The sequence below is a fragment of the Letharia lupina genome, assembly GCF_014066315.1.
Source record: "Letharia lupina isolate WasteWater1 chromosome Unknown contig_22, whole genome shotgun sequence".
Taxonomy (NCBI): domain Eukaryota; kingdom Fungi; phylum Ascomycota; class Lecanoromycetes; order Lecanorales; family Parmeliaceae; genus Letharia; species Letharia lupina.
This window is the reverse complement of record NW_023502991.1, coordinates 106,124-128,299: the sequence shown is the minus strand read 5'-3', so window position 1 is coordinate 128,299 and position 22,176 is coordinate 106,124. Positions and strand designations below refer to the sequence as shown.

The 22,176-nt window shown below is 52.5% G+C and overlaps 10 protein-coding genes across 10 annotated transcripts; 2 read left to right on the top strand and 8 right to left on the bottom strand.

Annotated features, from left to right (window-relative positions):
• Positions 1–565: 565 nt before the first annotated feature.
• On the bottom strand, positions 566–1,924 carry HO133_005657 (uncharacterized protein; the record flags this gene model as incomplete). The annotated part of the gene is made up of 2 exons (XM_037296565.1): positions 566–1,846; positions 1,898–1,924. 2 exons carry the CDS (start codon positions 1,922–1,924, stop codon positions 566–568), a joined length of 1,308 nt encoding a protein of 435 aa, XP_037147746.1.
• A 352-nt stretch (positions 1,925–2,276) lies between these two features.
• On the top strand, positions 2,277–3,535 carry HO133_005656 (uncharacterized protein; the record flags this gene model as incomplete). Its single annotated transcript, XM_037296564.1, has 3 exons — positions 2,277–2,392; positions 2,447–3,021; positions 3,084–3,535. The coding sequence occupies 3 exons, from the start codon at positions 2,277–2,279 to the stop codon at positions 3,533–3,535; spliced, it is 1,143 nt and encodes a 380-aa protein (XP_037147745.1).
• Positions 3,536–3,796: 261 nt separating this feature from the next.
• On the bottom strand, positions 3,797–5,007 carry HO133_005655 (uncharacterized protein; the record flags this gene model as incomplete). Its single annotated transcript, XM_037296563.1, has 3 exons — positions 3,797–4,222; positions 4,423–4,740; positions 4,801–5,007. The coding sequence occupies 3 exons, from the start codon at positions 5,005–5,007 to the stop codon at positions 3,797–3,799; spliced, it is 951 nt and encodes a 316-aa protein (XP_037147744.1).
• Positions 5,008–6,479: 1,472 nt separating this feature from the next.
• HO133_005654 (uncharacterized protein) lies at positions 6,480–6,987 on the top strand (the record flags this gene model as incomplete). The annotated part of the gene is made up of 2 exons (XM_037296562.1): positions 6,480–6,738; positions 6,884–6,987. 2 exons carry the CDS (start codon positions 6,480–6,482, stop codon positions 6,985–6,987), a joined length of 363 nt encoding a protein of 120 aa, XP_037147743.1.
• Positions 6,988–8,354: 1,367 nt separating this feature from the next.
• HO133_005653 (uncharacterized protein) lies at positions 8,355–9,685 on the bottom strand (the record flags this gene model as incomplete). Its single annotated transcript, XM_037296561.1, has 2 exons — positions 8,355–8,522; positions 8,579–9,685. The coding sequence occupies 2 exons, from the start codon at positions 9,683–9,685 to the stop codon at positions 8,355–8,357; spliced, it is 1,275 nt and encodes a 424-aa protein (XP_037147742.1).
• A 1,977-nt stretch (positions 9,686–11,662) lies between these two features.
• HO133_005652 (uncharacterized protein) lies at positions 11,663–12,180 on the bottom strand (the record flags this gene model as incomplete). Its single annotated transcript, XM_037296560.1, has 2 exons — positions 11,663–11,872; positions 11,935–12,180. 2 exons carry the CDS (start codon positions 12,178–12,180, stop codon positions 11,663–11,665), a joined length of 456 nt encoding a protein of 151 aa, XP_037147741.1.
• A 964-nt stretch (positions 12,181–13,144) lies between these two features.
• Positions 13,145–14,596, bottom strand: HO133_005651 (uncharacterized protein; the record flags this gene model as incomplete). Its single annotated transcript, XM_037296559.1, has 2 exons — positions 13,145–13,729; positions 13,781–14,596. The coding sequence occupies 2 exons, from the start codon at positions 14,594–14,596 to the stop codon at positions 13,145–13,147; spliced, it is 1,401 nt and encodes a 466-aa protein (XP_037147740.1).
• A 72-nt stretch (positions 14,597–14,668) lies between these two features.
• HO133_005650 (uncharacterized protein) lies at positions 14,669–14,907 on the bottom strand (the record flags this gene model as incomplete). Its single annotated transcript, XM_037296558.1, has 2 exons — positions 14,669–14,735; positions 14,798–14,907. The coding sequence occupies 2 exons, from the start codon at positions 14,905–14,907 to the stop codon at positions 14,669–14,671; spliced, it is 177 nt and encodes a 58-aa protein (XP_037147739.1).
• An 862-nt stretch (positions 14,908–15,769) lies between these two features.
• Positions 15,770–17,556, bottom strand: HO133_005649 (uncharacterized protein; the record flags this gene model as incomplete). The annotated part of the gene is made up of 2 exons (XM_037296557.1): positions 15,770–16,571; positions 16,637–17,556. The coding sequence occupies 2 exons, from the start codon at positions 17,554–17,556 to the stop codon at positions 15,770–15,772; spliced, it is 1,722 nt and encodes a 573-aa protein (XP_037147738.1).
• A 2,444-nt stretch (positions 17,557–20,000) lies between these two features.
• HO133_005648 (uncharacterized protein) lies at positions 20,001–21,561 on the bottom strand (the record flags this gene model as incomplete). The annotated part of the gene is made up of 6 exons (XM_037296556.1): positions 20,001–20,184; positions 20,281–20,761; positions 20,824–21,056; positions 21,109–21,136; positions 21,199–21,411; positions 21,486–21,561. 6 exons carry the CDS (start codon positions 21,559–21,561, stop codon positions 20,001–20,003), a joined length of 1,215 nt encoding a protein of 404 aa, XP_037147737.1.
• Between the last annotated feature and the right edge of the window lie 615 nt (positions 21,562–22,176).

Genomic DNA, 22,176 nt, shown 5'->3' with positions numbered 1-22,176 from the left:
ACTCCACCAATCCTCATCGCCGCTGACTTCGCTTTGCATGAAGCTTCGTATGCAGCTTGGTCTGGAAGGCTTGCTCTACGTCAAAATCAATGGGGAACTATGAGCAATCTACGAGCAAACTACGCAATAGTCCGCAGAAGTCCAACAATCATGTGCTCGCATAGCTGGCATTTCTCGGCGGCTAAAATAATTGACAGCTCATCGCTTTCTTTGCTACTCTTCCGCTAAGCGAAGGGGAAGGTGTGTTCTTCCTGCCTACTGATCTCATCATGCATATATCTCGCTTATGCCTCTGCTTGGGCCTCATGCTTTACGCCCTCAAGCTCCATCTGCGCGAAGCTTACGCGATCCAACGATATTCCCCTTCACTTCCTTTACCTATTCTATCAATAACCACTAGCCAATAATCACCTTTCCTTAACGACCTTTGGCACAGACGTCCAAGCCACACCTTGAAGCAGGCACGGCTGCAGCCCGCAGGCTGCAGCCGTCTCGCCGCGGCCCTGCCGCCATCATCATGCAGCGTCTGCGTGAAATCTTATGCCACATCGCTTCGGTGATGCCGTCATTTGTAGAAGCTGGTAATCTTCTGACTCCGGTCGTTCGATTTCGCGGGGCTGCCCTTTACCGTGCCGTTCTTTGTTGCGCTTCTCCTCTTCTTGTTCGGAATTTTTTCTGGGGAACTTGTGGATGTTGCATGAGATTCAGTCTTGAGGGATTTTGCAACTGGCTCACAGTGATCTTCTGACTTGCGTTCTCTTTTCACACCAATTTGGTTCAGAGACTCTGCTGTTAATCGATCGCCATCATCTGACTCGTACTCCCGTTTCAAACCGAGCCTCGGTGGTTCAGTCACGGGGACTGGCAGCGGAGCATTGACCTCAGTACTGCTATGGTCGACAGTCCGTGCGTCGCCCTTCTCACGCTTGACCGCAACGCCCTTCTCCTTGACATTCTCCTCCTCCGCCTCGACCTGCTTCTTCTCTTCCTCACCTTTGGTAGAACTTTTGGCATTTGAAAAGAAATTTGCAATGTTATTCTTATTGTCTGTGCTTGCCACGGGCACGATGAATGTTGGAGAATTATTACCAACCTTGCCGACGTCCTTGGTAACAGGGTAGCAGTCGAGCTCCCCTTCGAAGGGCTTCAATAGTGACTGAAGGTCCTTCGACCACTCGGATCTGCTGGGATCGAGCCATGTCCGTATCTGATCCGACCCATTCTCCAGGATGACAGGCATTCGATCGTGAAGGAAGGAGAGCTGCTTATTCGAGTCTGTGGTGATGATGGTGTATGTGTAGTGTTTCTCATCGGATCCTTCATACTGAACACAGTCCCAGAGACCCGCAAAACACATGAGCTGTTCGTCCTTGCGCTTTACGTAGTGAGGGATCTTCTCCTTGCCACCGTTCTTCTTCAGCCATTCATAGAAGCCTTGGGCGACAACAATGCACCTCTTCTTCTGCTTCATCGTATTCCACATACCACCTTTGCTGGCCAGAGAATCGTCACGGGCGTTGATCGTCCTCATCACCGTGCCGTAATCTGGATTTCGTTTTGTCCAGAACGGAATCAGACCCCACTTCATGGATTGAAGCTTGTAGCGTGTCTCCTTAGGATCCTCGAGTTGAGTAGAGGGCCCCTCCTTCTCGTTGGTTGCATCTTCGTGGTGTTGTTCTCTGTCGTGAGGTCTGCCACCTGAACCGTAATCGGGCACGTCTGCTCTGTAAACTAGACCATGATTGCCAGGAGCAAAGTTGTAAGTCTCGCGTACGTCATTATCGTCTGGGGCGTCTGCTACAGGCATGTCATGTGCCTGGAGCTGATGGCGGACAAACGATGCCCTCTGGAAAGACGTTAGTTCTGTGAGTAATCAAACCTTCGAGCAGAGGCTTACAATGCCTAAGGCATATCGCCCGCACATGATAACCCTTTCCTGCCTGGGGGAAAGCAGGCGTAGCTGTTGTGCAAATTGGTAAGAGTGTTCAGACGTGTAAAGTCAAGCTCCTCTAGAGTACTCCATGCGTCATGCATCGCCAAAATTTGGCCGAGGCTCAACCGCAAACACATTTATCACGATCATCGCAACAAGCCATTGAACTGTTTTTCCATATTCTCAAGCATCCAAACCGCGAACATAATTCTCCAGCATGTTCGCAAGGGCGTGTCCTCGGCTTTTGCGATCGAGCGCTTTGCGTACAGCATTGCACGAGCGCCCAAGGTGTCAGTCAGCTTTCCACACCTACTCCTCAAGTCTTACTCGACCAAGAACACAAATGGCGATACGCATACAGTCTCCATGGCCACGAGCACGACGAAATATTTCAACACGAGAAGCAGCCATCAAGCTCTTCAAAGAATACCCCTTCTCCATGCCCTTCGCCTCCATCCTGTACTCCCCCCCATCCTCTACTCACTCCCCCACAAGTCCCTAATACCCTCCCAGAATCCTCTTCGGCATGGGCATGCTCGTCTACGTAAATTACTTCTACCAAACCTACATAATCGCCGACTTTGCCGCCTACCCGGAGCCCGTCGCTGCCAAGTTGCGCCGGGCCCTCTACTATACCAACATCGACTTGCAGCCCAAAAATGCTCTGAAATACTACCGACAAGCACTCAATTTGGCTGAAGAGATGGGTCTCGATCCTTTCAGCGACGAGCTGCTTGGGGTTAAGTTCCAAGTGTCTCATTTTTTCGAGAAGATACACCAGTACCAAAAGGCGATCGATGTGCTGGAGATCGTTCGGGGAGATTGTTTGAAGTGGATGGAGGTATTAGGCGGGAAGAAGGGGAATGAAGGGAAGAGGACGAGGGTCTTGCGGAAGACGATTTCCGTTAGTTTGAAATTGGGGGAGTATTACGCGAATGAACAGGTTGGGGACCAGGAAGCCGCGGAGGAGAGGTTGGTGTGGGCCGTCACGGCGTTGCTGAAGGAGCAGAGGAGGAGGGAGGATGAGGGCGTGAAGGAGGGAGAGGGCCCGTGGATGAGCAACGAGGAGATTGGGGGATCTCTTGAAGGTGGCTTCCTTTCGCATGCATGCATGTGCGACGGCATCGCTCACTGACACCCGCCGAACCAGCACTCGGCCACCTCTACGAATCCAAAGACCTGCATTTCCTCGCGACTCCCCTCTTCCTCCAAGCTCTCGGGCTCGCCCCGCCCGGCGGCTGTCACTCCGTCGTCCTGATGAACAACCTCGCCATCTCCCTCGCGCAGCAGAACCCTCCTCCCAGCCTCTCGCCGAACCAACCTCCCGTCTCGGCCGCCTCCCACCTCTCGGATGCTCGCCAGTGGGCTCGAAAGTCCCTGGCGCTCGAGTCTTCGATAAAACCGCCCGAGCGGACCAGGGAGTGTGATGAAGGGTGCGCGGTTGCTACGATTAACTTGGGGGAAATTGCCATGATGGAGGGTCATGTGGATGAGGCGAAGAGGAGGTATGAGGACGGGAAGAATATAAGTAAGGGCATTGGGTTTCGAGAGGGGGTCGCGAGGGCAGACGAGCTTCTTAAGGAACTCAAGGAGAAGAGGTAGAAGAAACAGGCATAAGCATCGGGTACGAAAAGCCGGGCTTTTAGCACTTGCGTTGGAAGAGGCTATTCTTGAATACCGAAGGATGCAGAGTCTCCACAGTATGTCCAGTCCGCAACGCTCATATGCATGAAGTTTTCCGGGCTAGCTCTGTGGAACAGCCATCTCGCAGCAGCTGGCTTAGCATCTACTTGAAGATTTTCGATGCCATCCTCTAGGATACTTGAACCATATCTTCGACCATCCATCAATTGGTGGTCCCCTCTATTGCCTCGACATGACACCCCAAGCCCTGATCAAGTTATCCGTGTACCCCGCAAACAATGTCTGCCCGTCCGCGCTCCACGCCAGACTTACACACTCCGGCTCCCTGCTCTTCTTGCCCACAGCCGTATAGTCGGGCTTCAACTCATCAACCTTGCTCTTCTTCTCGAGATCGAAGATGATGATGGAGCTCGACGTAGCAGCGCACAGCCAGTATCGGTTGGGGGAGAACACCAGGGCGTGGATCTCGTCGCCGGCGGTCAGGGAGTAGAGGTGCTTGGACTCGTTGAGGTCCCAAAGCATAGTTGTACCGTCTTTGCCACCAGAGGCGCAGAGAGAGCCGTCGGGTGAGATGGTCACGGTGTTGATGTAACCGGTGTGGCCGATGTGGTCGGTTTGGATGCGGCACGAGGCGAGTTCCCAGACCTGAAAAGTAAGACACTGTCAGCGAAGACGTCTCCAAAAGCAACAAGTCTCGGCAGCTCAAGGCCTTTTCTTTGGTTGTTGTCATCAGTGCATTGGTGATTGTTTGTCTCATTGCTCGAAAGCTCTGAAGTAGCAAATACTTGTAGGTTGCAAAGCATCCTCTGACCGGGCTCCCCTTTTGTAAAGAGCAAAAGACGTACCTTGACAAGCTTGTCCCATCCCGCGCTCACAATGACCGGGTTCTGAGGATTCGGGCTGAACCTCACGCACGAGACCCACTCGGTATGACCCTTGTCGGTGATGGTAAATTTGCAATCGCCCAGCGTGTTCCACAGCTTGATCGTGCGATCGCGAGAGCCAGAGACGATTTGACGGTTGTCGGCGGAGAAGGAGACGGAGAGGACATCGTTGGTGTGGCCGACGAAGCGGCGGGTCGTCACACCGGTAGCGAGCTCCCATAGGCGGAGAGTCTTGTCCCAGGAGGCAGAGAGAGCGTAGGCACCGTCGGAGGAGATGACCTAGAAGACCGAGCGTTAGCACCAGGAGTTCTAGGGACCTGGGGGGAAAGGACGGCATACGCAGTCAGAGACGATGTGGGAGTGGCCGTGTAAGCTTCGCTTTGGGTAGCCGTAGTGCGCATCGTCCCGAGTGAGGTTCCAGATGATGAGGGTTTTGTCACGGCTGCCGGAGAGGAGCATGTTCGGGTTCTCCAAGCTGGTAGCTAATGAGGTGACCCAGCCGCTGTGGCCCTCGAGCGTCCCACGCATAACCAATTGCTCCGCCATGCTGGGCAGATAGAGAACCAGAAATGAGGGTAAATAAGGATAGTTGCGCTTTCAGGTTTTCGTGAGATGGGTGTAGTACTCGCCAGGTGCAGGTGCAGGTGCAGGTTCAAGATTAAGTAGGCATGGATTGTTCGAGGAAGAAAGTCCGCCATGTCATTTGTGGGCCGAAGTTTAAGCGAGAGCTTCATGACCATTTTCACCTTTATCATTAAATATTTCTGGTACGTATGTCAAACTACGCATATACACTACGCATATACTCAGTTTCTCGAGCTGTCTAGCTCTACACATTCATGATGTTATTGAGGGGGCTCAATTGTGTTATTCCAGCCTGTTGAATCTCCATAGCCGTTCGTCGCCCTCTGTCCGAGGACGAGATGGGTCTCGTTGGCAGAATGGAAGATGCACAGCATTATCAATTTCTCGCTCAAGGGTCGCAACCAGAAGACCATCGCAGAGGTACTTGATAATGTCACCTGACTGGGGTCTTTAAAGCACCGTGGGAGGGGCAGCTTTATTTATTTCGAATGCGCAGAGTAGCTTGATGTTGCATCTGCATGTCGGCTTTGATGAAGGTAGCCAGAAGGCTTCAGTCCCTCGTGGTCCGCCTAGGTAGAAGCCCGCGTGCCGTCAATCGCCCTCAAAGTCATATGTACAATAATCCACTGCCCACATTCTTTCTCACATGCCGTCTGCGCCAACCTTATTGGTCTTTGATGATCGAATCCAGCATCGCCTTCCCTCAAACGGTCCCCTGATTTTCCTCCCTTTCCCGCTCAAGCTTCGCGTAGAACAGATCGCGCTTCCGTGTGGCAGGCACGTGGTAGCCTGTACGAGCCTTCAGCGTTCTGTTTATGCCATACAGACAGGAACAGCCTTGCTTGGCGTATACATACCGTACCAGTAGAGGTATCCGAATGTCGTTCCCAGACCTGCTCGGTATCGCATCAGCAAAGCTCCTCCGGCGGTGCCCCGGCCCGTTGTCCAGAGGGTGGATTGAGCTCTAAAGGGGCCAATTGACTGAATGTGGGCTCGGGCTTACCGAAAGCTACGCTGAGATCGAGCACAAGGCCCCGGCGGAGCATCTGTTGTACGAGATTAGCCATCATATTCGACAAGCCAGGCTTCGTATTTATGCCGGAGAGCGTGTGGCGAGACTTACTCCTTCTATTGGCTTGATAGGCATCTTGAAAGATTCTATCGAGAGTGGTAGAGTTCTGGAGTTGACGAGTTCCCTCGCCTATTCGTCGATGGAAGACGAGAAGGCTGCGGAGGTGAGAGTTCGTCGTTGCGCCAAGACGCAGAATGAACGCTAGCCCGAAAACGAACGGGTCTTGGCGCTCCTCGGAATTCGATTGGCGGAATCAGCAGCGCAAACCACGACGACACTTTGCACACTACCTACAGGTACCTGATCTCCCCGACTCTCGAGCAATCCCCCCTCTAGAGACTAACCCCCTACCACCGCCACAATGTCATCAACCTCCTCCTCCTCCCAATACATCTACCCCCCCAGCCCCTTCCCCCCTCCCTCCCCCTCCCCCTCCTCCGACCTCGACTCCCTCCCCGACTCCGCCCCCAGCGACGACACAACCTCGACCTCCGACGACGAAGGAGAATCCGACGCGGAGAAGGAATGGAAGGAGTCGCTGCAGCAACTCGAGCTCATCCTGACCATGGTGCTCGTGCCGTACGCCGGCAAGTATTTCGGCAGGAAGTGCGCTTATTGGGGTGGGTGTGCCATTCCCTTGTTCTCTTGTTCCGTTCCGTTCCGTTCCATCACACGAAGGAAGGTGGTGGAAAGGAAAGGCAAGGGAAAGGAAGGAGGCCGATGAATGAACGAATGGGTGGGCGCGGGCTGACCGTGTGCACACAGGCTGGGCGAAATTCATGCAGTGGAAGTACCCCGTCGAGGTCGTCTTCACGAGCAAGAAGACCTTCAAGGCCGCGGGGGCCGTCGAAGCTGCCGCTTCGTTGTGAAAGAGGGGGGGGGTTTCCACCTTCCTACCACTACCCTACCACTACCCTACTACCTACCTACCTACACGGAAGATATTTCCGCCTCGCCTTCGAGCGTACGACCCGTCTCTGCGAGTGGAGAGGCTCGCTGCCCTACGGCATACATACGTTTCTCGCCATCGAGCGTGCATGATTCGGGCCTTCTCCGCACTGGAAGACTTCCCTGCGGTTCCATTTCGGCGAGCCCAAAAGAGCGGGAGAGTTACATCTGCTTCGGAAATGAACACCTGGTCTGTACCAGCATCACGGGCTGTTCTGTTCTATGCCACGAAAGAGATAGGGACGGTCGATCTCAGGCTCAGCGGAGCGTTGTCGGAGTACATACACTGGTGACATTTTCAGACGACACGTTTGATACAAGATACGTCAAGAGCTTGGGTTGAAGGCTACCGCGTATTTCGCTCGGGAGATATATTGCGAGTTTTCTTCAGTACCAGGAGGATTGAGTTAGCTACAGGATAAACTGCAGCTTGGGACTAAGTGAAGTGAGTGAGAGTATGTAGGATGCAGAACACAAGGAGCCTAGAAATTTGTACATTGTATTCATTATCCAAGGCCAGCAATTGCGATGGCCATATCCGTAACCTTTTGAGCCCAGCGACCAAGCCCATGCGGTGCAAAAAGCCAAGGTCTAAATACAGTTGCCCGCCCATGATAGATCTATCAGCATTATACTACACCTCGGTCGCCGGACATGAAATTCGTGAATTTATTCGTTGGGGAACATGGCATCAAAGATTGTCTGTTCCAGAACCTTGAGCAAGAAGACTCCTATGGGACTGCTTCGGTCCAGCCTTGAGGTCGACTCCAGAGTCCAGATCTCATACCAGGGAAAACAGACGCATGGCTTTGTCAACACAAGACTCCTGTCTACGATATAAGCCCAGGTGATACCGTTATTGAACCCGGTGCTGTTATGAAGAATCCGAGCCTTCCCACTGGCTCTTCCAGCAACGGAGGCGGTCCCTGTCCCTTGTCACACGCACAAACCCACGGTAATCGGACCCCCCGGAGTCCTTTGGCTCCAAGTTCTCTGACGACTCCTTGCACAGGGCCAACAGTGCTTGAACTGTACCAAGCAAACAATGATAGGAAACACAGAATTATATGGAAAGACACTTGTAGTAGAACAAGGGTGAACGGGCAAAGGCGCAAAATGGTTATCTCAGTGTGGCATGATTGGATCCGTTCCTGCAGGTCTCGCGGAAGGTATTGGGACCTGGTCGCTAACGCCGGCCAGGGCAAGACAGAGATAGGAATCTCCTAGATGATTGTCAGTTAATGCTCAGTAGTCAAATGGCGGGTATGGCTGACCTTAGCAGACTACATCAACCGATTTCTTCGTAGCCAAAGTCGTTCTCCTGAGATGATCTATATAATACAGGATCGTGATGCCCAGGGCCAAACTCTGGTGTCCGGGGCTCAGTCCATGGAGTGTTTGGAGTCCGCTTATCATGCCACTCCATGGGAATGTCCTCCCGTAGCCTGTGAGTGCACTAGGTACGGTTATAAGCGTGTTGAAAACCAAATTCGTCACCAGTGGATCACGTGCCTTGGTCTTCTTTTTCTTACAATTAGCGCAGGCGCCTCCTGGGTAATCTCTTACCGCCTTCGCGTGAGCCTTCCCCGCATCTGTCAAGGTTCTCGGTTTCCGAGGCTTGATTGTTCTAGGCTTCCTCTTGCGCTTTTTGGCGAGACCCTTGTTCGCAGCATCATCGTTGGCATGGACAGTCACTGGGCTATTGGGGGCGTTAGCTTCAGCTGACTTCCGGAGAGAAAACCTGGTCCTAGGCTGTCCTAAAAATGGAACGTCAAGACGGCCATTGTGAGGAGCAATACGCCTTGGGTCCTGGGTGGATAGCTGCCGGTTGGACGGGATCTCCTCTTCATTTGGCTGTATGAAGTAATTCTTGGCCTCTTGAGATTTCCAATCCGCAGTTAAACTGACATCTCTTTGGTCGGGGTGGTAGACTGAACCGCCATCTGTATGGGGATGGTTACCGCAATTGGCACAAAGGGTAGAGGGATCCAGATATGGAGAACTCAGAGCATCATTGAAGGAGGCAGACATCTGTGCAATTGGTGAGACATTTGGTCTCCAATCTGTGTTCGAGCCGTATGGGCTGATGGAATCCGGATACCGCTGTCTGGGATCTGAGATGGGTTCGCTTCTTGCATGCATGAGATCCGAGATCCCGCCCTCTTGGTTTCTACGTTGGGATCTTTCTTGGTATGCCCAGCCAACGGATCCGTAGCCGCTGGCAACAAGTTGAGATAAAGCATTGCCAGAGTAAGCGTAGTACTTATCTGAGGTCTCCGGACTGGTGACAACATATGGACTATGAAACGGGCTGACTCCGAGACTAGGCTGGAAACTAGGCACCTCCGCTCCGAGAGACCGTCTCCCAGTGTGGGATCCATGGTTTGTATGGACCAGAGAGGATAACATGGGCTTGTATTCATAAGCTTCGCGCCTCTCAGGTGGGTTATATGGCCGATCCTCATGAATGAAATCGCCACCTTTGTATCTTTGTGTTCCAGGTCCGGGATATCCATAGCCATACATGTCACACTGCTGCCTTTGATCCATGAGCCTCGCAAAGAATCCCGTGAATGACTTTGTAGAAATGAAGGAAGTAACTCCAGACGCCGGTATCATAGATTCGATTGGGAAAAATGATGATGCCGGGAAGGACGATCCTCAATTGACTTCAAGTACGATTTCCTCTGGCATCCCTCAACTGGCAAGCCTCAGACCAAAGCACGTGGAAAGAATGGAAGTCCGGACGTGAGTTACGGCCCGATGGTAGACCGCCTAAGGACCGCCCTTTGACTCGAGAAGCATGAGATTTCCAAGGGATCCTGCCTTTCCCGGGACCAGTAGAAGAGTCCTCACGGAAGCGGCGCGGAAAGTCAGCAAAGCTGTTCAATGATCGATCCGGAAAGCAGGAAGGCAAGACCTCCAATTGGCGCTTGGTGATTGCAAAGATCCAACGCCTTGTCAGATCTGGTTAAGGTACTGTGGTACCCAAGCGGAGCGTTTCTTGGTGCTCCCGTCTCCTTATGTGATTGTATCAGGCCTGTCCCTGGAAGTTTTCTCGTCCGGCTCTCCTTTTGCGCTGTCCGGATTTAGTCCTGGCCTGGTGGCTAGAGTGCCTGCTCAGATGTTGGGCCGTCGTAAGGTTAGATATATCTTTGTCTGGTTAGCTCGGAGGGTTTGGAGACCAAGGCTGGATTGGAACCAGGTGGCCAGCTACGCACAAGGTTCTTCTTGGGCCGGGGCAGTGTCCGACCAAAACGAACAATTGAGTTGTTGATGGAGTATACACTTAGGAGGATATCCAGTGGTACGGAAAGTTGAGAGAAAAGCGGGGGCCACCATTTCTACCTCGGATGATAAGTATCCAACTCACCGAAAGCATACCGAAAGTGCAGGCAAATTCAAGGCAGCAATTACTAGTAAATGATACACAACGCTATCACGGTGACATAGCGGCAAGCGTACTCCATTCCCATATGTGGTGAAGGTAGGATGTCAGAGAAATTGGCCATGATTGGCTCACTTGGCGATGTATAGGCATTGCTGCCCAAACTTAGCGGTCACTGCGGTCAGTGAACCGTCTGTTCGTTGGCCACGTGTAGCCGCTCTTCTGCACCCTCTTCCTTCACTCAAAGGTCAATTGGCTGTCAATAACTTCCTGCTTGCTCCTAGGTCTTGAAAGAGGGTCGAAGGGCTGCTGAAGGTGGAATGAAGGAGGGTTGGGGCGGCAGAGCCGCGCTTGGGATAGGTGAGATATCGTCTAGGTAGATGAGTAGAGTATAAAGAGGATGAATGCACATGGTTGTGGTTGTGTGAGACAGTGCCCCTGCGCCTGCTGCGATACCGAGGTGAAAGAGTGTCGTTCGTGGAGGTAGGTCCGTATCTCGAGGGGTCCACCCGGTCTGCGACTGCCGAAAGCTTGGCAACGGGCATCTTGCGGCCAATAATTCATTGGCCAGACCTTTCTTTTTTGAAGCAGTGTCTCTCGAAGAAGGCTACAAGTACCTAGCATGAAAACGGTGAGTTCTTTACTTGATGATAACTTTGATTCGCCGATATCTTTCGAGTCAATGAAATCCCGAAGCAGGGAAGAGAAGTCGGCATTCGTCAATAATGTCAAGGATTACTCCTGCCAATTAGAGGAAACTATCGAAACTACCTATGACCGGCAGTCTCCAACTCCTCGCAAACAATCAATCATCGCGCCACACACTGGACTCCTGCCTCACCAAGTTCACATCATCATTCGTGTGAATTGAAGATTACTGATTATTATATTGCTCCTACTCATAGCCCGTTATACACATGTACACATGATACCTGCCAACTCTGCCAAACACGCGTGAGCCAAAACCACACGCCAACCCCCACTCGCCGTCCGACGTGTAAGACCGCGAGCGCGGAAAGGGAGGACGCAGGTCGAAGCAGCTAAGGTTAAGACGGCATTGAGCGAGGAACATGACGTAATGGCGTCGAGAGAAGGGAAGTTATAGTCGAAGTGCGTTCAAACTTTCCCAGGACCTATCGCATCAATTAGTCTTTGATCGACATTGCGGTGGCAGTAATGGACATGAGCGCATGCTGCCTACCATTGCTCTAAACCTGGGACATAGCGGGCCCACCTCTTCGGATGCCGCGCATGCCCGTCGTCGTCCCACCACTCCTTGCCGACAGCCCCGAGAACACCAAGCTTCCCAGGAACGCGGCGAAACCGAACCAGAGAAATGCAGTCGCCGCTTGAGCTTCTTGGCATCTCTTTGTATCGTTGTTTGATCCTCGAGTGACCTCGTTGCTCGTGATATAATTCTATGGCCAACGGTCAGCATACGTTCGAGATCGCTTCCTTGCTCTATGCCCCTCGTGCTTACCTGGTTGTGGCAGCTGTGCACGTTGAGGTAACCGGCAAGCGCGATACCACCAACGAGGAAGAAGAGGGTGTTGAGTGCATCCGCTGCGATCATGAAGAATGGCGAGATGGCGAAGGTCTCGCTGATGGTCCCCGCAATGAGGTAGAATAGCGACAGCATGCCGAAGACGGAAACGAACATGACATAGTTGACGATTGATGGATTGCCGCCGTTCGCATCAGCGATCATGTTTCCGACGAGCGCCATTATGAGAAGAGTCCAGAGGAACTATTTGGAGAAGGATCCAGTCAGTACTTAGATCGTAGTGCGGTTGCGACTGTGGGTGACTGTGAGTGATGTTGGGTTGGCGCTCACCTGGAGTCCTCGTAGGGACAAATTGATTATCGATGCCATTGCGGAAGATGTAGGTGGATTTTGATGACGAGAAGGAAGGCTTCAGATGAAGGCAATGTCGGAGGCGATTTCGAAAGAGACGTCGAAGAGGTAGAGACGGGTGGGAGACGTTGGTAATATATGCACTCGTTGGAGCTGTCGGCAGCGTGCCGGAAGCTCGAGGATTTTGACATCAGATGATGACGGAAGACGCCGACTTTTTTTCATCTTACGTCAGCGGCAAATTCCCGGAGCTTGCTGATAAATCGGAGGTCTGCAAGCAAAAGTCCTGCACCCGCCAAGACTCTAACGCCCCATCCAAAGGGTTACCTGGACAATGCGCTTGAAGTTCTTCGGAATAGCACCTAGCCCCAGCCAAGTTTTGGGGCTCTATACCCCTATCAAGCCTGAAAGAAGTACCTCAAGTCCCATCTATGTGCTGTTAGAAGATATTTTCAGGCTCCCCCTCTACAGGGTCGCTTTCCGAAAGTAGGGTTAGGGCTGCTACTAGCGCGGGTGCACCGTAACTCCGTAGGAGCCGTCGGTGCATATTCCGGAAACTTGGCCCCGATGGAATTCTACTCTTTACAATGAAGAAGAAAACAAAAAGTGGGTAGAGGAACACGTGATGATGGAAAACAGGATGGGATTAAAAAGCACGTGATATGACTGCTTGGTACGAGTAAGCGATACGAAAACGAGATGTTTCCGCAGGCATAGCAAGTGCCACTGTTCGTCTGGGCGAATTTACCTAGGCCATTTTGCACCGAGTATCGATCCATCGGTGATCTACATACTTTACTCCATATACCTAATTACAACTCTCAAAAGCTCATATTTACCGGCGGCTCCACCACAAGCGTCCGAACCCTCTCTCCTGCAGTTCACGTTTGGCCGCTCCATCCATCATCACTCCCTCGCCTTCACTCGTAGAGCTACCGCTACTGACCTGTTTGGCCCTTGACCCATTGCCAACGAACTTGAGCAGTAATGTCATGGCGAACGCACTCAGTATGGACAAGCAAAGAATGCCAACCATAACCAGCGTGCTCTTCCGATACTGCTTCCTCCCAGGCTGGCTGTCTGCCGGCCAGCCGGTGAAGAGGGCGTACGTGGTCAGGATCGATCCCAGGTTCCCCAGTCCGGACACCAGTGCGGAAGCAGCCGCGACGCCGACTTCGCCGTGACGGGGCTGGAAGATCTCGGTGGTCCATGTCATGGTGATGGGGACCGTTGGTCCGAGTCCGAAACCGACCATCAACAGACCGCCGTACCGTGGCCAGGGATTGGCCTCGCTGCCTCCGTAGGTGGTCAGGAGTAGTCCTGCGATCTGGATGCAGACGGGTACGCTGAAGAATAGCGCACGGTGGTGGTGGAAGCGATCCGAGAAAGGCGTGACTAGAAGGATGGCGATGAGATCCATCTGTGTTGGATCAGCAGGAATCACACCCACGTCAATATGGAATGAACTTACAATCCAGATTGGTGCGGTCAGCAAACTGAGATCGATGCTTGTCAGTTTGGAATTCGTGGACTGGATGATGACCGTAGCATAATTCTGAACGCCTATACCCACGCCAACCACTCCAAAGTACATGAGCAGAAGCGGCCATACCCGCCAGTCGATGACTACGTGCCATAGATCCTTCACGCCCCAGCGAGATCGATGATACACCCGGGTCAAATCACGATAATGGATCAACGCATCCTCACCCGTCAAAGCAGGCGTGCTTTGCGGGATCCATTTGTGCCAGCCACTCCGGTCCGGGACTTCTCCTGGTGGTAAGGGCCGGTCTGGAAGCCACCATAGCAAGCTGAAGCCTACGAGGATCCCCACAAGACCGTAGAGCAGAAACATCCATTGGAAGCCCACGAGACCTCCTAACCCGTCCATCTTCTGAAATCCGGCCGACACCAGACCAACTACGGCGGCTGAGACCTGAGCGGCAGTGAAGTACTGACCGATTCGTTTGCCGGTGCGTGATGGTGGGTAGAAGAGGGTTAGATAGTAGGCCATGCCGGGCCACATCCCTGCGATTACGATGCCGAGGAGCAACCGCAGCAGGTACAAGCTCCAAGCAGCTTTCATCGCAGCCATGCAGCTCCCTATGATGCCGACACCGATCACGATCCGGCTCATCCAGACCCGGGGGCTCAGTCGCGTCATGATGAGGTTGGACGGAAAGTCGAAAATGACGTAGCAGACGTAGAACAGCGCCAGACCCGTAGAGACCTGCTTCGGCGTCAAGTGCAGGACCTCTTCCAGGTCGTGGTGCTGCGCCTCGTTCATGGTCTGCGCGAGACCGACGTTCGATCTGATGGCGGAGCACAGGAAGTAGAGCACCCAGAAAGCTGGGAGCGGTCAGTTCGGCGTGGGGGAGGGAGGCTCCGGTGGATACATGCCTGGGATGATTCGGTGGTCGAGCTTCCTGGTTGCAATGGACGATCAATCGAGGTTTTCAATATCAACATTGGCCTTAGCAGAGCTCACCTGTAGACCTTCTCGATCCTTTCGATATCAACGGTCTCAACCCCGGCCTCGGGATCCTCCCCCACCAGGCCGGAAGAAAGCTGGCCTACCGTCGGAACCTTCTCCTCCATAATTTGAGGCTTGCGAATGGGTAGAGTTTTTCGTTTGTCGGTTTTTTAAAACATAGATAGAAAGGATAGAATTTCCGATGGCCGATCCACTACGGCGATCCAATCTGCCAAGGGAAATCGGGGGAAAATTCTAGGGTAGAAGAGGATCGATGACTCGCCTGCCCCGCTGTAAGTACACAATCAGTTGCATATGCACGAGGCACTGATTTGGTCAAGCGGTCGACATTGGAAAAAAAGGAACTCTATTATTATTACTCAACGGCGATACCGGAGACTTGCAGGAAACCGTTGCGCTGCGGGGACCTAAGAGGTTTGACCGAAAATTCAAAATGAGTGGCCCTTTTCCCCCCCCCTCTTTTTCTTATTCCCCCCCCCGCGGCGACACGCGCATCATATCTACACTTTCACGAGTGCTGTCGTTCTCCAGAGCCTTCGTCTTCATAACCTCCTGTACGCAGTATTCTGGCGTTTACTGGATCGTGGATTGGTAGTGACGTCGATGGAGGAAGGGGAGCTGGCTGCTTGGCCCCCCCTATGCGCCGCGTCCGAAACGAGGCAGGTGGTGCCGGGAGGAGACGGCCGTTGCCGCTGGAGGGTTTCTCTTGGCGGGGCTGCGTGGCTGCGGGGCGGCCCAGAAAGTGGACGATATGTGAATGCTGCATCGGTGGAAAATGGCATTGGGCATTCTTTTGGAATGAGGCTTTTCTGTTGTGTGAGGAATGTAGATGCCTTACGAATGGGACATAAATGGCCTTCTGCAGGGATTGAGACGTGGCGATGATGGATGATGGTACTATTTGCAATGAATAATCTACAAGATTGTTTTCCCCAGGCCTCAGAGTGCAAAAGGGGTATTTAGCAATCACTCAACCCACACCATCCCATCTCTCTTCCCACAGCACTCGTTCGAGATATACGTAACATTACAAGGACACTGATAAGGCTCGCCTCGTCCATCCAGATACCGCGATGAGGAATCATCTCTACCACTGATCCCCGTAATCGCCAGCGCCAGCACCAGGCAGACCGAAACGGGCGCAACGGGGTCCAAACCCAGCGTCTTTGCATCCTGCGCCGAGGGAATGGCGCAGAAGCAATCGTCCTCGGCGTCACCCGGCCCGCAGTCGGAGGGGGCGCTGCAGTACTGGCCGCATGTTGTAAAGTTGTGCGAAGATGCTGGTGGATTCGCATCCGCGACGATCAATGTTGCGTTGGGCGGAGCGCGCGGGATCGGGCCCAGGAGATCCGTAGGCCAGGTCGCGGGACAGAATTGCTTGCCGTCGGGACCACAGGTACCTGCCGGGGGGGTCGGCGAGAGGCGGTTCGACGGCGGTTGAGGAGGGAGGATCTGCATCTCGCCCTGCTGGGAATCTGTGGCGCCGAGCGTCACGGAGCCGTCGCCGTGTTGGGCGAAGGATTGGCCGGCGACTATGTTCCAGAGTACGGAATTGAAAACGTCCGCCGCGGGGCCCTTTTTCTGCGGGACCCCGTTACAGGCACACAATGGCCAGCAATAGGTGCGGATGGCGGCGGCGAAGAAGAAGTTGGGGCCGTTGAACGTCCAGTCGTGCCGCGGGGTGAGTTCGTCGGAGAAGAAGACCGTTTTGGAAACACCGCCGCCGGGCAGATCGGAGCGGTGGCAGTATCCTCCGGCATTTGCGCCACTGGACAGAGGATGTGGTGAGCGAGGGCTGGAAACTCATGTGGGCGTGAGGAGTGTGGTACTAACCTGTTGCCGCCGGAGAACTGCACTGCGCACAGCTCCTGCAAGGTGCTGAAGTCGGAAACCCGGTAAGGCGAGGGGAACGGAAATCTGGGCAGGGTACCATGGCATTCAATCTCATTTTCGGCATTCATGCTTGAATAAGTGAAGCGAGGGTGAGTGTTGAATTTGTCCTCGGTATAAGCCAGCTGGCTCAGAGTCTGTACTTCGTAGACTTGGACATCGCTCGTACCAGCTGTTCCCTTGTGCGAAATCTGCGGTGCATCGACCGTGCTGCCAGGCTCAGCCGATCCCAAATTCGTGGTCCAACCCACGTCAAAATCATCAACTATCTCGACCTGCAGCTCGTACGTCTGATCAGACTCCCAGACGTTTGTATTCGGGACTGCTCTCGGCTGGGCTGCGTTAGGTCCCAAGTTGTAGTTGCAAAAGCAGCGGTAGGAGCATCCTAACATGATGCGGGGGTTCGCCAGAACTGGATTGATTTGTGCGGCCGCGCTTAGGTCGAAAACCACTTGGTTGGAATAGCGGCCCCATTGGCACCAGCCACCGACATGTTGGCCGGGTGGACCACCGCCGAACTGCGTCTTGGCGCAAAGCTGCTGCATGCTGACGGTGTTGGGGTTGAAGCCCGCGCTGATGGGTAAGTCCAAGTCATATTTGTCTCCGACACACGTTATGTTATTGGTTGGGTCGGCATTGGCTGGAATGAGGTTGTCAGTTTGAGAGGATAAGCTTGCATCATCAGCATTGGCCGCAGCAGGTGATGAGCTTCCAACGTCGATTAGAGCAAGATTGTCTATCGCAGAAAGTGAGCTTCCTGTGTTGCCTGCTGAAGCGTAAGGGGCGTAAACGACAAGGAAACAAGAAGTAAAGAATGCAAGATACTCCGATATAGAGAGAAGACCGCGAGAAGTTGGTATCATGTCCAAGTACCCTGAGATCATTGAATAAGTATGAATTGCACAGCGGCGTAGTAAAAGAGTGATGCCTTGATAGTTCGATCATGACGCCCGAACAGCTGGTTCAAATAGAAAAAAATTATCCATACCCCGGGCTTTGACGCACCAGTGTTGCAGCTATTGAACCAGCAGCTGAAGTCTCTAAGAGTGTTTTTGTCCATACTCCCGGGTTTTACCCAACCGTGTTGCAGCTGTCAAAGCGGCGCTAGACGCTTCTGCGGCCTACGCGACGGCGGCGCAGACAACTGATATCTTTGCAGCTGAATCATAACGTGATGCCCGAGAAAGAAAGTTGTCCACATCTCTTGCTCCAACCCAACAGTGTTGCAGTTGTCAAACCGCGGCTGAAACCTTTTGCCGCTTATGCGCCAAAACCCAGTGTTTTCTTGTAAGCAGTGTACCATGTAAACGGGATCATCCTGCTCTGACCGGAGAAGGTTTGGCATGTAAAACGGGAGGACAGGGAAGAAGGCCGAGTCCATGAATAGTTCACCGCTCAGTCCGGCAGGGTTATGCGAGCAATTGCGGCTCCAGATCATCTTTACCCAGCAGCCTGCAACAACGCAACGCAAAGAAACGACCGGAAGGCCCTGCTGTTGAACGGAGATTACAGCTTCCGTAGTAGTCCATCTCTTCTAGACGTAAAATTTCATACTTATAAGAGGTCCAGAGATAAGAGGTTGTTACAGGTAAAGCAAGAAAATGGAGTCGTTGTAGCAGTATGTTAGGTAAGACGCTGGACGACTTGGACTGATCAATGATACAAGTGCAAGAAAATAACCTGTACTATCCCTTTGTAGAATGCCTGTCATCTGAGTGGTCTCTTGGAGACCGTGCCTGCAATAGCTTCCTGGCGTTTTCATCTGATCGCATGATATGCGAGTATGCTTCAGGCAGGGACGCGTATGAAAGTGGACAAAATTTTCAATGCAAAGGAGCGAATAAGAGAACATTTGATACACACACGTTCGAAACTCTTCTCCTGACGCCAGCTCAAGATTGTGGAGTGAAGTTGGAACTCAGCGCTTGTTGGGGAATAAAAAGGAGCCCTCGGATAGCGGTGGCGATTTGCCAAGACAATTACCCCACACTGCTGAGGTAGCCGAGCTGTAACGATCCCTCGACTTCCATTCATTAACAGTATGGGTAAAGGGGATCCATGGAATTGTAAATTCGCTGGTAGTGATGAGGACTGAATACTCCACCCCTCTCTCGCACTCGATAGAGGCCCGCTAACACGTTCGCATGGGCTGCATATGCCAGAATCCCTTGTTTCATTGATTTCCACTGTGCACGCAGCGCCATTTGCAGCGCTGAGCGCCTTCATGTCGTCGCCTTTGTCAGTCTGACTGTTGTTTTTCGGTTTGTCAAAGACTTGATGTAGTTATCTTGTTCATGGAATTACGTCTCTAAAAGCTATGCCGTTTGCTCGACAGTTCATTTTTGGTGGCGCTGTGTGAGAGTGGGGAACCTTGTTGTATCCTTTCTGGCATCTGAGTTTCGTTTGTTGGAATTGAGATGGTAAGCAACGAAGCACGACGGTCAGATCGAGCGAGAAGAGTCCGGTGTGATGGAGACGATGGAGGTCAAAGCACCACGGCAAAGTGCTATTATTGAAAGCCTGATTTCTGTCGAGCCTTTCTAGTCCACTTCGATTAAGTCTTGTATGCGAGATTCGTTTTGCTCGCGTGAAATCTTGGTGTGTGGTTGCTGGGTAGGGCTGCCCGAAAGAATCTGGAAGAAAGGGGGAAGGCTGCATGCAACTTGGTTTGAGTCGGTCGGTCCAACGTTTTGGACCCAAGTCTCCTCAATATAACCCAGCCTCGGAAGGGATTTTTTGGGCGGATGTCGCTATGATGGCAAACATCGTGAACTATGCGATCCTCTTCGACGTATGATCGTTTCATGTCTGGAGCGTTTCAGATCCTCAGAGACGCCATCGTCCAAACCCTGGCAGCCGTAAGTTTTGGAGACATCTTTCGGAAGCGAATAGCCTGCTTTGGGCTTGGTATATGAATCACTTTACTTGAGTAGCGCTTGAAGTAGGTATTAGTAGTAATAGGAAGACGTGAATGACGGAGAGACGTGAGAATCTTTCAAATCTATCATGCGGTCTATACTCATCTCCTCAGGCTGGCTGGCATTAAATGTTCCACGTCTTCAAATGGCAAAATGAGGAATAGAAACCTAGAGTCGCCACAGCCAAAATTGGAAAGCCTTCGTAAAGCTTTGCGACCAAACGACCTAAAATTCATGATCGCCTCTATACCTCAATTCTAGGAACGAGCAAACTCCATTTGTAGCTAACGCCGCCGGTTTCACCACTAATACTGCTGCTGACCACCCAAATCGCGGCCGTAACCCTAATAATGCCGCTCGTCGCCCATGTATCATATATAGTCGCTCTTCTACCCGCGGAACGACTCGTAGCGGTTAAGAGCGATATCCGACGAGTGAGAAGAGTTGGCGTTGAGGGCGGAGCGTCGTTTCTTAGCGCCGAAGAAGACAACGAGGGCGGTGATGACCAGGATCGTGACGGCGAGAACGGCGACGACAACGGCGCCGGTATTAGAGTCTGCAAGAACAAAGCCGCTATTCCAGGGGGCATATCAGTGAGATTCGTGTGCCAGGGAAGCGCTTAGTAGGGCGTGGAGAAGGAAGAGGGGGAGCAAAATCGAGGGAGCTTACAGCACGGCATTGACCATTCCGAGCAGGACGACTGATCTTCCAGACCAGAGATGCAAATAAGAGACCGTGGTGCGTTGTCCAAGCTTCTTGTAATTGAGGTGGTGGGAATAGCCGAAATAGATCTGGGGGAGTAGCACGGCGACGGTAATGATGCCTAGGATCTGATGCGTCTGGTTGAAAGACGCGTATTCGGGATCCAAGACGCTTAAGCTAATGGCGCAGATCAGGCCGACGAGACAGATCGCGCTGGCGGCTACCTGGAGCATCCAGTGGAACTTGAACGAGCCGAACCACCGCAGGAGGATCACCCCGAGGGGAAATAGGAGGAAGAAGGAGCCGGCGAGACCGATGGCATGGATGACGACCAAAGCGGAGAAAGCACTTGACAATGGTTTGGTGTTCACGTTGGATGTTCCGGAGATGTTGGGAGCGGTCGTTGGTGAGTCGGATCGGGCGGCCGTCATGTCCGCAAAGAAGTTTCCTGTGGGGAGAGTTCAGTCATGACAGGCAGTGATTGGCATGCATCACCCGTGCATCACCTACCATTACTTGCGTGTTGGTTAAAGTTGGCGGATTGGGAAGCAGACACCAAAGAGTCTCCCGGCCCAACTGCCCAGATCCATGGCTGCTTGGTCGAATTCACGTCTATGGAGCTGCCCGAAGACCACCTGGTACAATTGTAGCATACTACATTGGCTGTCATGGTAGAGTTCTGGATGGTCGTAGACAAGACGACGAGATCGATGTCGTTGGTAGCTTCTGGCGTGTCATGACCGCTGGCAGGAGGATGAGTAGGATGATACAACCTGATCTGAGGTTCCAACTCACTGGGCAGTTCTAACGCTAACGGTGACACCTATTGGATTTGGTTGGTTAGTTTGGCCAAACATGGTTACTGAGTATCTACCACATACTTACCATTGTCTTTGCCAGATGCGTATATAACAAACATCAACGATCCGTCCATCCGAGTGCCTGAACCGACCGCACCCCAGCCAGCAGCTTGGGGGGCGGACAATTGAAAAAGAAGATTTGTGGAAGATGAATTTGGCGCACTGGAGACAGCGAAGCCTATCTTGGAAGAGGAGTCGTAAAACTGCGCATCACTGGCGAGGGCAGAAGGTGGCAAAGCTGGGGAGATCGGATCAGCTTTGTCTTCCTCTCTAATCGCCCTCATTCATCCCGATGGTTTTAGTGAGGCTTACTGAGGAAACGCAAAAGCGTTAGGGCAATATATGAAAATACCCGGCTGCATGCGCTAGATTGGAGGTCATGATGCATCGTGTTGGAGAGGAAATGCAGACAAACAAAAAGCGATATGCTAGATTAGGAACTCTCAGTTACAATCGTCTGAAAAATGAGTAAAGTATCATGTCATTGTGAAAAGAAGAGGGAAAGGGATAGGAAGGGCGGTGCTGACAGCGCTAGGTGTGCAGATTCGACCAATCAGAGAGGCGCTATTGTCAGCTTTGCCAGGAACAGCGGGTTTCGCATTACTATAATCATGAATCAAGATATACTATGCCACCTCGCCTTGCATCTGCCATTCCTTGACGTAAAGACGTCAACCATGGAAGGTCATGTTTCTCCTCGGACGATGTCGCCAATTACAAGGTTCAATTGCTTATTAGACGTTGCATTTGACCACCCACATTACGTGGACTGTCGTCTCTTCACGTTGCTGAAGTCATAGTGGATCTTGGTACGCTGCACTTACGGCGAAAAGGCAACTCGACGGTGCCTGATAATGTCCATCTTGCTGGCGGTGCCGAGTCAAATTTGGGAAGAGTGAGTGGATAAGAGGCCCATCCAGCACAAAATCCAGCAGCGCCCATCGAAACGGATGAGAACATGGACGCGCTGATCGAAAACAGTGCGTAGCCTGGGCTAGATCAC